Raw genomic sequence first — 16,046 nt, forward strand, 5'->3', positions numbered from 1 at the left:
CAAAAACAAAGGATTTGGCTGAAGGCAAACCACTGGTAATGGGGAAATATAACGGCTCCACAAAGTGGTCCCTACTGTCTGTTTTTTTAAGTTCTGTAGGCGGGATATCTAGGTAATCAGACCTTCTGTAGGCGAGATATCTAGGTAATCAGACCTTCTGTAGGCGAGATATCTAGGTAATCAGACCTTCCTTGCAATCTGCCTTCGCCAGGATGGTTATGTTCTCCAATAACGTCGAGCCAGCCAATGGCTTCTTGGGGCGCTACCTGCACAGGAAGTTGATGGAGTCGGAAGACCCTCGAAGTCTGTCTAACGAGGACCTCCTGCGTGTGCTGGACTGGGTGCCCAAGCTCTGGTACCACCTCCACACCTTCCTGGAGAAGCACAGCACCTCTGATTTCCTCATTGGTAAGACTGGTGCAGCACCTCCGTGCTGCAACCACGATGAATTTGAGGGTCATGCAGAAGGCTTCTCCTAGGAGAGGTGTTGAGTCAGACTGGGTTTTTTGTTTGGTTAGATGCTTCTTGTTTTTTATTATTTTACTTATCATATTAATTTATTTTTTACTAGTTTGCTTGTTTTTAACCCCTGTTATTAGGATTGATACAGTCCAAAAGCATGTTTTTGGTAATCATTTATGAAAAAGATAATACATCAGCCTTGACATGCATCTGCAGTTACATACTTCCAGATATTTCCAGCACTCCCTATCCTTGCTTTTACTATACAGCATTTTAGAAATAAAATTTGAAATCCAGGGACAACGTTGCATGACTGTTTGTGTCTCATCTTATTCTGTAGTTCTCATATATCAGCTTTGAAGAGCTTAGTTAAGTGAACTGATATGAAAGGCTGTGTTGACGCTCCCTGTTCTCTTGGTTGGCAGGCCCGTGTTTCTTCCTGTCCTGTCCCGTGTCGGTAGAAGAGTTCCGCTCCTGGTTCATTGACCTGTGGAATCACTCCATCATCCCTTACCTGCAGGAAGGAGCCAAAGATGGCATCAAGGTGAGACAGATTTATCTCCCCTAGACAATATCTTTGTGCTTGTCCTGGACCCCTTGGTATAGTTCTGCCTTTTAGTGTTCTAGACCTGAGATAAGAAGGTATGATGTCTGCTTTGTGGAGCAGCAACCCAAGCTACATTTATGCTCCTGAACTCCAGCCGTTTGTAGATTTTTCTTTGTTCTTCTCGACGATGGAGGTTGTTATTCGTAGATTTTCCATGTGAGGCGTGCATCATTGCGAGACATTCCTGTTGTACGGCTCCAGGTACACGGTCAGAAGGCGGTGTGGGAGGACCCGGTAGAATGGGTGCGGGACTCCCTGCCCTGGCCCTCTGCCCACCAGGACCAGGCCAAGCTCTTCCACCTGCCACCACCCAGCACAGGTCCAGCCAGTCCCAGCCAGCCTGGAGATGAACGGCCCCACAAGGAGACGCCTCCCAGCTCCATGGAGTCCGACCCCCTGGTTAGCAAAGTTTTGTTTTTCCCTCTAACATTAAACATGTGACTGTAATCTACGTTTAAATAGGTTAATACCTATTGACCCATTTCAGAATGTGGTGTTTTTAAAGAAATGTATAATATGGAAAATCCATTTCGTATGTATATATGTGACCTGTTCATTTGGAAATAATCTAATCTAATGCATCTTGTCTCATCACCTATTGCAGATGGCAATGCTGTTAAAACTGCAGGAGGCTGCCAATTATATCGAATCTCCGGAGAAAGAGACTGACCCCAAACTGCCCACACTTTGAACCGAGTATAAACTTGAGCCCTCATCTACGTCATCATCTCTCCAGTGGTCTTCACCGAGCTCCAAACACTCCCTGAAATACCTGTTCATGTTTTAAATCCCTCAAAAGATACTGCACTGTCCCAACAGAAATCACAAGTCATTTTTTGGGTTTATTTTTTCTCATCTCATTTTGCATTTTTGTTGATATTACATTTACATTTCAAGAGTCATAGTTCAGTGTCATTAGAACTATAAATATTTTGTCACAGTCAACAGCGATAAAATAACAATAAAAATATATATATATACATATGTATACATAATGCTTCTATTTGCAGATCAGACGCTATACAGAGTACATAGAACATGAGTAACTTTATTTTCTGGGAGCTTTTACTGTTCCACTGCTGCCCACAACACACCTCAAGGAAACAGGTGCTAACTCCTAACTGCAAGCATGCACATAACCCATTCACCTCAGAGCTTCATAATGGTGGACAGCAGCACACGCGCGGTTGGGCCCCGGTCCAATCCCCGGTGTCCCCCCCCGCAGCCAGTGCTAGCATAGCTGCTGATCACGCCACTCCACCCGCATATCCGCCACCCTCGAGTTAGACTGCACGTGAGCACGTACGATGAACCTCAGAGGGACTTTGGCATCGTGCAGGACAAAGTTATCCTCTGTTGCCTGTAGAAATTCTTTTAGACGAACAGGAATGCCTTAAAACTGCAATGTCCCTGAAGGTGCCTGTTCCCTGGTTGTTCTGTAGGGGGCAGTGTTCATCTCAAAACTTGCATTGCATGTACATCTGGCAATGTTGGGACAGTCAGTAATAAGGAGGAAACTTTCCAGAAGATTCCAACAGTTAATGATCATTACCATAAACAGATTCTGTGGACTGTTCTTTTTACTGTTACAGTAGTGTAGGTTTTATTTGGCTTTTAACCAGATCTCAGCTCAGGGGGTTAGTAATCTCAGGCGTCCAATTATGAATATTTAATATTGATGTCCTCTCGGTCAACTGCTCTAGTTTGTAGTGAATGGTGCGAATATCAAAATGCAAAAACCAAATGCGCTAGTGTTTGGATCTGTTCTGTATCGTATCTGCTTCCTACACGGAGTGGGAGAGGAACTACCCCTATGAAACAGGCTTCAAGAGCTGTTAAATATGTCTAAAAGAAACATAAGTTTGCTTTTGATTATTTGGTGCTATAAAACACCCCCTCTGTAGGAAAATGTCTAATTTTCCCATGCAATTGTCTTATATTAACAGTATAGGTGCTTGATCACAGAGAAATAGCCTTATGATCTCATAGCTTACAAGGGCATCTTCACAAAATTACTGAGGAAACAACTCATCCCATAACGACTTAAATGTACCATTTCACTTTCAGTGGTTAATTTAGTATGCGTTAACATCACGTGAAATATAATGTTAACATTATTCTCCACATACTCATCATTCAGATGTGTCTTCACAACAAGCAACAAGATTTTTTTTCTGGTAGTAATGTTGAAGTTGTATGCTATTCTATAGAGCATCAGTAATTAGGCCCTGGAGTAACCCACGAGTCTCAAACTTTGATAACAGGCTTGATTAGGAATGTACTGCACACACTAAAGCAGTGGTGGACCAGTAATTTCTCCTCATCTCTACCTGGAAATATAAAGCATATGGAAACGTGGACAGACAGAGCTAGGTCGAGCGACCCACCGCTAAAGTCTCACCGTTCCATTTACGTACGCATTAATACTTCCATTTATCTTTGCCTCGTAGACATCATACGCTGTCGTTCATATTCATCCATGTAAATATGTCACTGACAAACGGGAAAATAGGGTATTGAATGGTCAGGTAGATTTTGTTAGCCAGATCAGCAAAATGAATCGGGGAGGGGGGGGGGGGGGTTCTCCATGGGGATTTCTCATATTAATCTAGTAAGACTGTGTGTTTCTGAAGTCCCTTTGTACTTCTGGTTTCTACCTCCAGTGTGGGAGTTCCATTGAATTGCGTTCATTAAGACTTCTAACAGTGTTTTAATAGCTTTCTTCGCCTAGCACATTCAACTCAATGTTTTTTTTTTTTTTTTTTTTTTTTTTTCTTTTGCTCGTTTGATGACCCATTTTACATCAGGCAATGTTATGAAGATAGACTGGGTTTTATAACTTAAGTGTTATTGGTAATTTACCATAAATTGATCTACATTGTCCCCCAAGGAGCATCAGTCCAATCTGTTGAGCTTGTGAACCGTCTGGCTTCAGTGCAGCAGAGGAGTAGAGACTTCAGCAGTGCTCTACCACCAACTACACCTGCCCCTTGTTTCGAAAAGCCTCGGTGTGAAGTAGGGTGTTGGTAACAGAAGCCACTGTGCTCAGTCTGCATCATTTCCCTGGTTCCTGTGCCTGTAACTCTGTGATGGCTGTGATGTGTTGTGGTGTGTCTTGCTCACAGGACTATTCAACAACTTAATGTCTACTTTGACTGGCAGAGAGGAAGGGTAATGTCTTGTGATAGGTGATATCAAATCGTTCTTTTTCTTTATTTTCTGAGGTGAGGCAAATCTCACACCTCTATCTGTCTGGGTGTGTCCGTGTGTGTGTGTGTTTGCGCGTGCGTTCTAGTATGTTCTGAACAGCAGTACATAGAATACAGAATGCAAGATTGTTTATTTCACTGCATTGGGGTACTGTAATACCCAGAGGTGGATGTGATGTGTTGGGGTGGGGGGAGGCAAATTTTTTATTTCCCACGGAAATTGTATTTAGTAAACTCACCAGTATTACTGTATAGCCCCATCAATTGTTTTTTCTTCATTTAATCCATACAGTTAAAATAGATGCAAAATAACACTGGTGATTTTAGACCATTTGATCACTAATTTTTGCATTTTTCAAACCAAATAGCTTAACGTGGTTTACAAGTCATTTTATTTTCCCTGAGGAGTGTAAATGTTTAAACAATACAGTAATCTATGATACTAGACTAAGGTCACAAGAAGTTGTTGAACAGTCCCCAAATTTCATGCAATGCTTGTTATTGATTCAAAAGTAAAATAGTACTCTCAAAGGTATGGTAACTAATGTAACTTGCAATAGACGTGTAATGGGTTTCTAAATGTTGTAAAAGCATGTCACCTTGGTGTGAAAACAGAATTCGGAATATGGTCTACCTAATTTTTGGCCATTTTTACAAAATATGGGTTTCTTATTTGTAATTTCCCCAGACAATAATTTGAACAAGGTAATCTCCATTTTTTTTTTGTACAGAAAGTCATAATTGTATACATTGTAAATAGCCAAGTCATTTGCGACAACAATCGTTTAGGATAAGAAAAGTCTAGTAGAGGAATGTGGTTTGTAAGGGGAAAATTGTGCTTGTTCTGTTCTGCGTAGCCCTGCAAACCTGTGGGGGAACTGGCATGCTCCTGAAGGATTCTACATAACAACCAATCCAACGTTGTCCGTCTACCATAATAAAACCACATCATTCTTTAAAGCTCTTGTTCTTTGGTCTGTTTAACTATCCAGCATGAACGCCATTTTAAGGTTTCCTCATGTTAAGTAGCCAGACTCCTGTTAATGTACTACAGTTTTCAAATATGCTTTGCTTATTTTTCAGTCCTACACTGATGAGCCAGTTAATGTTACTAATCCATTTTGGTATACTAATGTGTTTAAGATGGATACTTAAAGTTTTTAAAATTTAAAGCCAATTACTTAATACATAATTCTAACTAAATTCCTACAAATCAAACTGTAGGAATTGCCATCACATTAGTGTGCTGTTGTCTTTCTCTGCAGCATTGTATTGACCTCTAGTCTTATGGCAGTCCGTGCTAAACCTCTCTGTGGTCCCCTCGCATTTAAGGAGGGGGTGGAGTTCACCAACACCACCCACGCTATAAAACTCCACCAGCTCTCTTCCTACATTCAGTCAAAGGAGTTACTCACGAGAGGGATCTTTCTTGTGGACAGCCATGCCGGCAAAAGCCCCCGTTAAGAAATCGGCCAAAGTGGCCAAGAAGGAGGAAAAGCCACCGGCCAAAGTGGAGGAACCAGCACCAGCACCTGAACCCGCGCCGGCCCCGGAGGCCCCCCCCGCGGAGCCCGCTCCAGTGGAGGCAGCGCCTGCCGAGGCGGCCCCCCCTGCCGAGGCTCCACCAGTGGAGGCACCCAAGGCACCGACACCCCCTCCTCAAGCAGGTACTGTGCGGTTTCACCTCCCAAAACATCCCTCGTCTCTGAAACTCCCCCAGCCATGATAACTGTGGTTTGTTCCCAAGGTATTCGCTGTATTGACACTCATTTTAACATGGCTTCAGATGCATGCCCTTTATTAGCATGTCAACCACCACTAATTCTTCACAACCCATTTGTTACTTTGCAACTGTGCAACACAGTTGAGCACTAAGAGCCTCAGGGTTTAACTTACACTCCATGACACCATGAAGAATCCACACCTGTTTGCACGTTTTTTTACGTCTGGTAGACTTGTTGGCATCCCTTTGATTAACAGGATGCCTTATCGTTATTTTTATTACGGTTTAAGCAGCAGTAACAGGATATCTCAAGATTCCATCTGGCATTTCATCTGACAAAATATTGACTCCTGAGCAACAGTTAAAGTAGTTCAGATTATACCAGGTCATGATCTCATCCGGGACATCAACCTACTCTATTCTTCTCTCACCACGTTAAGCCACGATTTCAAACAGTTTCTGCAGCGTCAGCCTCTCCGGTTGCTTCTGCGCCGGGTGAAGTTACCACTGAAGTGAAGTGCCTGCAAAATCTAAGCATAACTTCATCCCTGAATAGACGCGGAACCTAAAGCTCATGGCTACGAACGAGGTATCCGTCTCGCAGTAGGCCTGTGGCTTTTGCTCAATATAGCAATGCATAGGTATCCTACAGAAATCCCTCAAACAATAATACTCTAATAATAGGTCTGTCACATGTCACATATTTCTATCTATCTGTCTGTATATATGTATATATGTACATACATGTACTCTACCAGTCAAAGGTTCAGAGGTGTCAATTCCAGGTTCGGAAAGAAAAAGTCCTCATCAGGATTTTGCTCAGGCTTCCTGGATTGTGTTGATTTAACTAATTTTACCTGGATTGCACTAATTAGAAAATCTAGCAAGCTTGAGCAAAATCCTGGTGAGGACTTTTACTTTCTGAACCTGGAATTTCTGCAAAGGACACCTCTGCAAAGGTTTGGACACAGCTGACTGAATAACTTATGCTATGTATATATATATATGTATATATATACGTATATATATAGGACATCACAGGTGTTCAGTGTACATGAGTGTGTTCAGGGCATCACTGCCTCATGAAGCTGGTTAAGAACACCAAGAGCATCCAGAGCATCATCACAAACTGTCATCGTCATCATACCAAAAATTATTTGTGAGTGTATATTAGGTGTAATATATATATATATATATATATATATATATATATATATATATATATATATATATATATATATATATATATATATATATACACCTAATATACACATGTATGTATATATAATGTGTGTATGTATACATACATACATTATATACATTATATATAATATATATGAGAGAGAGAACATTGTAGTGACTTTTATAAATAAAATCAATAAGATAACATATATATATATATATATATATATATATATATATATATATATATATATATATATATATATATATATATATAATGGTGTCTTATTGATATTTTTATTAGTTATTGATAAAATAATATTTTTGCATTAAAGGTTTTTATTTTAATTATGGGTTTATGTTTTAAATGAAACATTTTGCATTTCATTTGCAGTAGCATTGAGCATGTAACATGCAGCTGCAGAAGCTTGTGTTGATGGTAATAATACCCACCCAAGCTCTTTGCCAATACATCCTCCATGTGTCTAAGCATGCCTGTACCTTTGTACTTGTGACATTTCTATCACTGAAATGCGCCTCTGCTTACCCGATTAACGTTCTAACATCTAAACGTCAGCTCTGATGCTCCCATCCAGGAATGCGCAGCCACCGCTGAAGAAAAGGTACAAACTAGTGGTAAAACATAGTCTCATGATTTTTATTCTATAAGTTGCTGGAAACGAATAATCAAATGCCAGATTATTCCTAAAACTTGACCTGAGTAAGGAATGATCTGGTATTAATCTGGACTAGGGATCTGAGATGCAGAACATAATCTCATTTCACCTGTACCATAGTATCCATTTCAGATTATTTGCTTACTTGGCTACAATATGCTATGAAAGCTACAGCTAATGTTTACATCCTAAAGACAGCTCTGCTCCTATACCTGCTGCTCTTAACCGACCTGCCTATTTAACACCACCCGCAGCCGCCGAAGCTCCACCAGCAGAGGAGGTCAAAGCTCCTACACCGCCTCCTCCTGCAGGTAAAACCTCCACTCGGACGGAGAGCCGGGACGTCCGCACTCCCCGGGCCTTCAGCACCCGTCTTCCTCAAATATTCACTGTTGTGATGTCTGCGTGGAACCGGGATCATGCTTGGGTGGGCCGAGTTTGTAATTCCAGACTGTGGTTGCTTCTCCAGTACCCACCAGTGAACCCCTGGATCTGATCGTGGAGGACGTCAACGACACGTCAGTCACCATCCAGTGGACGGCGCCCGCTAATGCCAGTGACGTGGGACTGAACGGATATGTAGTGGAGTGCTGCAAAGAAGGAAGTAAGTCTCATTCCATATTGTAATAGTGTTATATTAAGCCTGCCAGTAGGTGATTACGCCCAACATTCTGTGTCATACTGGATGAAACTGTAATATTTTAATTGATCTGGTTTTTTTTTATTTTGCAAATCTTGGGGCATCTAGGGTACATTAAAAAAAAGAGAGAAAATGACACCTATAAAAGAACTGCCACGATTCACTGCCCAGCCGCCTAAATTAAAAATGCAAAATTTTTAATTATGGTTTCATTGGCTAGTCATTTCTCTTGGTTGCACCTGTCCCCAAACTGTCACCAGAAAATTTATACCAACACCTATCTTGTTTCTATATTAGGAAAGAGGCAGTAACGCTGTCTCAAGGAACTTTGCTTGCAGGCAGAGGGCCATGCTGTGGCTAGAAATTAGTCATTTGCCAGATCAGGCATAGTGAAGCAGAAAAGTGTTTCCCCAATCCCAAGCTTGGGTCCAAAACACTACACAAAGGTCTTTACGTCTCCCGTGGGATCAAACATGGTGGTGAAATACCACTAATCTAAAGATATTTCTAGTTTTTCAGCACAAGGGCATTATGAGAATTATTAAAAAGTATCATCTTGAAACTAGACACCCGTACATGTTAGAGCTCAGTCTTCCAACATAAAAGTCTTTCAGGGTGTTGAATAAATAGCATATTATATATTATATAGCATAGCATATATTAGCAACAACAGGAAGTGAGAAAACCTTTTCACAACCTTGATCAAACCTGTGTTCTTTTGAACAGATCTTCTCGTTTTCCTGCACATGAATGAATCTTTCTATATTTCCTTCCCTTATAGCCGGTGATTGGAAGGCTGTTAATGAGGAGCTCACTGTGTCCTGCCGTTATATCATTAAGAACCAGACCACTGGCGACCGCCTCAACATCAGAGTGGTGGCGGTGAACGCCGGCGGCCGAAGCACGCCCGCCACGTTAGCCGATGCTGTCTTGGTCAGAGAGGTCGTTGGTAAGTTCTAGACTCCTGTCCAGTAAGTGGGAGTTCTCACTAACGATGACAAACAAGTATCTAGGCCCCAGGGCCTAAGCATTGGGTGTGTTCTTGAAAGTGGCGTATGTATTTTGCAATATTCACTCAGCTGTAGCCTGAACATTCTGCAGCATAGAAATAGCCTTTCCAAAAAACGCCTGGCAACCACAGTGCAGATCAGGTGTCCAATAGCTGTAGCGTCGCCTGCTTTTCGTAAGGGTGCAGAAGTGCGTAGGTGTCCGTGCCCCATTTCCTAGATTGCTGTGGAGGGGAAGTTTTTTCAATGCCCAGAGAGCTGGCTGGTCGCGGGAGGGTGAATCTGGTGACGTCTGGCATCCCTTCACTGATGGGGGCTGACCTGCAGATTTTTGACCACTGCTGTTTGTCAGATATGACGAGATCACCGTTGTCAAACATAATGAAGAAGCCAGTATTGCCTGGTATTATCAACCTAAATGGAGTCAGAGGCCCAGAGAAGCACACTGTTGTACGTGTTTATCGTTCAGGCTTATGTCCAGTACAGAAAACCTTTTAGCCCAATGTAGCATCAGTCAAGAAAATTATAAAGTTGAATAAGCACCTTAACAGACAATTAGATGGAGAGCTGGTTTTAAGACCATACATAACTTTCTTTGACTTTCCCTTTCACTAGACAGAAACTTATAAACTTATTATAAAAAGTTATATTTAAAAACTTGGATAGAAAGTTATACAGTTATTTTATAGAAAGATGTTAGTGTGGCATTTAGATTTTTGGCTAATAAACTAAGAACTGATTTTTAAATAATTAAAAGCAGTTGTAAATCACTTGGAATCACAGTTAAATACTAAGTTGCCACAATTGTAAAAGATGAGGTCTGTCAGCTTTGGCTAAAACATTATTTAAAACGTAACAACACAAAGTTTGATTTCTATTTCTTGAATTTTATTGAACCAGTCATTTTTTGTCTGAAGGAGACCCTCTTTGGTGGCAGTGCCAGGGGGCACCGTTATTCATGCCTGTGCAGAAATTCGTTTATGTGCCCACAGGATCTAAAGAAAGAAATCATTCATGTAGGATGGAAGGTTGAGTTGGATTAAAATGTAACATGAGTCCATTTTGTGCACTTTAGGCAGGGGGAACCCTGCTTGCATTTGGGTTCAAGGTCTCAACTGTCTGGGGTACTTTTCCAGCAGGGGTGGCATGGTACAAATAGGCACCCTATGAATTAGCGCCTCAAATAGGTATGGAAATCCTGATGACAAATCCGTGGAAACTTGCTGCGAAGTGTCTTCCATTAACAAGGATTACACGTAGAGGGTTTTACATGGCTTTTGAAACCATGACCAGAGTGCAGGGGGATCGGTGTCAGGCTCCTTCCCGCAAGAGCGATGGTGACAAGTGTGAATGGCTCATGTTGGGAGGGGGAGACATTCCCCATGAACTCACACCGCATGTGGAGCCAAGAAGCATAGAAGGTTAACTGCAATATCTGTGTACTTGCCAGAAATCCAGTACTTGACACATTCCGAGGATTCTGAAAGCCAAGGTTTGGTTAATGTTTACGTAAAGTAAGAGTTTACAGCAAGATGACCTGGTGATGCTCATGTTTGAGGAGTTTGATTTGCTTAAGGTCGTAGTGATGGTTGACGTGGACTGTTGTTAATGATATAGGGAAACTATTTCCCCCACATGGCGGCCTCTGTAGCCATGCGTTTTGGTTGGTGAGAGTTTAGAGTCATTGAGGAAATGTTCCTTTAAGACCTCAGCGTAATTCTAGCTCTCCATCAAGTCATGACAGGGTGGTATGTGATAAGGCTGACCTATTTCCAGTTGTGTTGAGATGAACAGTCCTACACTCAGCATTTCAGATGCCCCAATCGCAAACGCAGTGTTTTAAATGCATCAGAGATCATTGGCGATTTTGGAGATCCTATGTGTTGGGCCATGCCCATTTAGGTAAATAATCTTCAAAGTGAAAGTTACATTGCTAAGTTTCATGCTGGTCTTTGGAAGACTTACACAAGAAGTTTCATTGTTTCTAAAACTGTATCTGAAAAGATTCTGAAGTTCTGCAAAGACTTAAAACTTAGCAATGTAACCTTCATTCAAAAGATTACAACTTTAAATGGAAATGATCCAACGCATACACTTAAATCTCGACTGCATTCCTCTTATGATTTCATTTCTGTTTGCAAGTGTTATTTTAAAACAGTCAGATGTTTACTCTTCCTACATCTCTTGCTGTACGCTGTAGATCGCCCCAAGATTCGCCTGCCACGTTACCTGAGGCAGCGTTTTGTCAAGAAGGTCGGAGAGAAGGTCAACCTCGTCATCCCCTTCAGTGTATGTGATCTTCAACCTCCATAAACAAAAGTAGATCTTTGTAGGTAGTCAGCTGCGGCTTTGCCCATACTTCTGTTACTAGGAATGACGGGGAAGATTAGGTACCACATGGCTGTTCATCTTGGCTATGTCTATCTTTACAGGGTAAACCTCAACCTGTGGTCACCTGGACAAAAGATGGGAAGCCAATTGATGCTAAGAGAGTGAACATCCGTAACACCGACAAAGACAGCATATTTTTTATCCGTGAGGCAGAGAGAACTGACTCTGGTGTCTACGAGATGTGTGTTAAGGTGGAGAGCGTTGAGGACAAAATCCAGATCACTCTGCAGATTATTGGTGAGCAGTGTAGTTTAGGGCTTAACGTCATGGGCATTGATTTTTAAACAACAAAGTGATACTGCTGTGACTTTATTTAAGTAGTCAAAAGGTGCTCAGACTGATGGAGCGCTGTAATCAAGAACTAAGAACAAAACACATCAATTTGAAAGCTTCCTTCCTTAATCATGAAAACAATGCCAAGAATTTAAATGTCATACTAATCAAATCATAATCTTTTTAATTAATGACATAAATTTTACCCATTCTGTTCTTATTCCCAATCATTTTGGTAAATCAGTAAACTTATTGTACAGTAGCTTATTTTACTTTTACTTCCAAAATCATACTTGTAAAATGTGTAAAATTTCAGTGTTAGAACAATTTTACAAATGTCCGTTAGTTTTCTCAGAGATGTCCATTTCAACATGACTAAGGTTTGTATTGAATTACAGAGTTGCCTGGTCCACCAGCCATGGTGAAGATTGTGGACAGCTGGGGTTTCAATGTTGCTCTGGAATGGACAGAGCCAAAAGACAATGGGAACACCACCATCACAGGATACACAGTCCAGAAAGCCGACAAAAAGACTGGGGTGAGGGCTCTTCATTTTATTCACCACGTTTATGTTGGTTTGTCAAAGATCCAGAATAATTATTTCCTCTGGCCTCATGCAGCTGCATTAAAACAGCTTATATAGAGATTTTAGTTCTCAACATTACTACCATTTTTTTTCCTTTAAGCTTCTTCTGGTCTTCCAATTTTCTCCATAAAGTGTACAAAGATACATAAACCTTGATCAGTAACATGAGATCAATCTACATGCCTGACTTTGAGGAATAATGAAAATTATTAATTATTCTACTATACTTGTTCATTTAATTATTACATGCATTCATTTAGTTTTATTCAAAGCAATAAAACTAAACAGTTTAACAGGTTTAGCCTATCTGGACATAGATCACAGTCAGAAATTCAGATTCTCCACCCTCATCTTAAAAAGGTACTCTCTCAAGGACTCATTTGAAGTTCACAGTTAGGTAGACATGGTTTAATTTTAATCTATTACATCCAGAATTAAAATGATCAGAGAAATATTTGCTGCCTGTTGAAAGATTTGATTAGCTAATAGAGTTTACACTTACAGTGATGTTCCTCTTTAACAGGACTGGTTCACAGTGTTGGAGCACTACCACCGGCTGAATGCCACCATCTCAGACCTCATCATGGGAAACACCTACAAATTTAGGGTCTTTACTGAGAACAAGTGTGGACTCAGCCCAGATGCCACTGTTACAAAGACTACTGCCACCATCCAGAAGACAGGTAAGCTAAAATAAAACCAACGTAATAATGCCAATTCCTAGTATGTGCTGCCTCTTTAGCATATATATAGACGTGAGGTGGATATACCTGACTGTTATGATGTTTGTCTATCAGGTATCGATTATAAGCCACCAGAGTACAAGGAACACGACTTCAGTGAGGCACCCAAGTTTACTACCCCCATGCAGGACCGTTGCACCACTGTGGGGTACTCCACAAAACTGCTGTGCTCCGTCAGAGGTTTCCCCAAGGTATGTTCTCTCTCGCTTATTGCTTCATTGCAAACTAAACTGGCTCTAGGAGTCAACGCGTCAAGTCCCTTTTTCAGCCATTCCATGTTGGCTAATCTTCAGCTAAAATAAGAGTAGTCAAAATGTAGTTAACGAAGTGCTAAGGAAAACAAGTGCTTCTCATGTGTCCTGTGCATAGCTTATTTCGAGCCAGGTCTGTTTTCCATAGCTGTAGCTTTGTTCTGGTGACCTCGCCAACAGCAGTGCCCAGATTCCTCATTTTGTGGCTGCAAGGGTAAATTTCGTCTCAGGAATCTGGTAGTAATGTTAGCCTCATCTGCAGTACAAGCCCTGGGGATGGATGATAAATAGAATAAATAGCTACTACGGAGGGTGGGATGAATGGTATTCCTGCCTGCTGTGATCCAGAGAGCCCTGACAGTGATCCAAACGCGGAAGCGTCCCCACAATGTGGAAGTGCATAGCAGGGATCTTTCAACTATGTGACAAATGTTTCTCACCCCAATTGATCCATCTACAAAGGATGAACAGATCCTTCAGGTCCTCAACAAATGCTCGGTTGCATAGTATTGTTTTAAAAGGTCGTCTTGAAAAGGTTTTTGCCGTCATATTCGAAGAGAGCGGAGAACATGCCGCTCACGCTCCCGTTTCATCGTGCTTTTACGTCCTCTGCAGCCCAAGATCCAGTGGATGAAGAATCAAATGATCATCGGTGATGACCCCAAGTACAGGCAGATCAACAACCAGGGCATCTGCTCCCTGGAGATCCGCAAGCCCGGCAACTTCGACGGTGGCGTGTACACCTGCAAGGCCGTCAACACCCTCGGAGAGGCTGTTGTCACCTGCAAGCTGGAGGTCAAACGTACGTTGGCCCCAGAACAGTAGTCTCAGTAGGTGCTGAGAGAAAGAACATGGACCATGGCCGTGGGTCATGTCCTGTTGGATTTCACAGCTGGCTTTTGAATGGGCTCAAAAGTGTCTGAACAAATTACACCAGACAGAAAGAGACAGAAACAAGATACTTGTTTGTTTCTAAACAAGAAAAAATAGAAGTAAGCTTTTGGATTAGATAAGTGGTTTCAAGATGTCAAATTAGAATCAAATTGATTGTCTACTGATTGATAAAGCAGTCCTAAATATGTAGGACAGTGTCATAGTTGTGGGTTATTAATTCACACTAAGCCATAATAAGCAATTAATTAAGTAAAATGAATTTACATAGCAATTTTCCCAGATGGAAATCACTTTGTGCTTTATAGAGACATGTCAGAATAAAAAATTCCAAAACCAAAACAGCAGAATACAATGCATAATTGCATAAAAGGCCTATCTTATGGAGTATATTTACTCAAATGCCTGTTTGAAAATATATGTCTTTAGCAGCTCTTTAATAGCTTCAGACTGCTTCCAAATCTAATGCTGGTGATGTTATCACTCCGTAAGAACTTAGCCGTGCGTGTATCCTGAGGCACAGGGATTGATACTCATTAACATGTCCACTTTTACAAGTCACACTCTAGGTCTGAAAACCATATTCAACACTGACATTTTTGTGTCCGCACCGCTGCTGATTTGAATGTTGACTCTCTTAATGACTTATGACTTTAGTTTGATTAAAGCGATATGCACACGGATGTAGCTTAATGTTGAATGTTGTGGCTTCCCCCACAGAGCCAGTGAATCCTGAACGCTCATAAGAAATAAGTTGTAGAACACCTTCATGCAGGTCAGTGTTTTTGACTTAGTTCCAAACAAACTTTAGTTGGTCCTCTTACATATTAACGTTTCTAAACTATCTGTTTATTTGTTCAATCTTTTTGTCATTAAAAACATGTAATCAAATAAATATTTCAAAGTTTCTTGCACTGTAAGCCTTAGGAATAATATTTGTTTGGCAATGATAGGGTTGGTCTGTTCTAAATAAGCAATTACAAGTCCTGAGTTCTTTACATCTATTTGGGGTCGTGACAAGATGTCTTACCATCCACCCAATGCACTGACCTTATATGATGGCTACTAAACTTGGAAAGCACAGCTCTTGGTACTAGACGGGTCTGGGTGGCAGTGTCCTGTAAATGTAGTCTGGTGTGGCTCCATATGTGTACAACAGGGCAGCGAATCGTATTTCCCTGACTCAGCACCTCACCCCCTATTAGGGCTGGGAGAGTGTGCAGTCGTGTGCAGCTCTTACGCTGATGACGCCCGCACACAGCCCGCATGCGCTTTAACAATATCAGCTCGAGGGGGCTCGGATTCGTTTTGTTCTGCACATGTGGGCGAAAATGTGTAATAACTATCCCGCTAGCCAAGTCTGTAAATGATGAAGTTGCTCAGAAGTTTGGGAGTGGAGCCTGA

General features: G+C 41.3%; 2 protein-coding genes across 9 annotated transcripts in view; both read left to right on the top strand.

Moving 5' to 3' along the window:
- nav1b (neuron navigator 1b) overlaps window positions 1-5,238 on the top strand; it is a 59,056-nt gene extending 53,818 nt beyond the window's left edge. For all 5 annotated transcript variants that reach the window (XM_077013909.1, XM_077013910.1, XM_077013911.1 and 2 more), the window contains 4 exons: window positions 212-408; window positions 888-1,006; window positions 1,271-1,468; window positions 1,674-5,238. In XM_077013909.1, the coding sequence (XP_076870024.1) occupies window positions 212-408; window positions 888-1,006; window positions 1,271-1,468; window positions 1,674-1,760 (601 nt within the window). In that variant the 3' untranslated portion in view covers window positions 1,761-5,238. The remainder of the gene's footprint in view (window positions 1-211; window positions 409-887; window positions 1,007-1,270; window positions 1,469-1,673) is intronic.
- A 438-nt stretch (window positions 5,239-5,676) lies between these two features.
- mybphb (myosin binding protein Hb) overlaps window positions 5,677-16,046 on the top strand; it is an 11,015-nt gene continuing 645 nt past the window's right edge. For 2 of the 4 annotated variants that reach the window (XR_013132708.1, XM_077013915.1), the window contains exons 1-11: window positions 5,677-5,945; window positions 8,115-8,171; window positions 8,330-8,464; window positions 9,282-9,449; window positions 11,708-11,796; window positions 11,940-12,135; window positions 12,570-12,709; window positions 13,281-13,440; window positions 13,555-13,691; window positions 14,367-14,553; window positions 15,363-15,417. Coding sequence is in view for 3 of the 4 variants with exons in the window: in XM_077013915.1 (XP_076870030.1) it covers window positions 5,720-5,945; window positions 8,115-8,171; window positions 8,330-8,464; window positions 9,282-9,449; window positions 11,708-11,796; window positions 11,940-12,135; window positions 12,570-12,709; window positions 13,281-13,440; window positions 13,555-13,691; window positions 14,367-14,553; window positions 15,363-15,388 (1,521 nt within the window). In the remaining variant the exon portion in view is untranslated. Of the gene's footprint in view, window positions 5,946-8,114; window positions 8,172-8,329; window positions 8,465-9,281; window positions 9,450-11,707; window positions 11,797-11,939; window positions 12,136-12,569; window positions 12,710-13,280; window positions 13,441-13,554; window positions 13,692-14,366; window positions 14,554-15,362 lie in introns of all 4 variants that reach the window. The other 2 variants (XM_077013914.1, XM_077013917.1) reach the window with 2 other exon arrangements.

Source organism: Brachyhypopomus gauderio, chromosome 8, assembly GCF_052324685.1.
Source record: "Brachyhypopomus gauderio isolate BG-103 chromosome 8, BGAUD_0.2, whole genome shotgun sequence".
Taxonomy (NCBI): domain Eukaryota; kingdom Metazoa; phylum Chordata; class Actinopteri; order Gymnotiformes; family Hypopomidae; genus Brachyhypopomus; species Brachyhypopomus gauderio.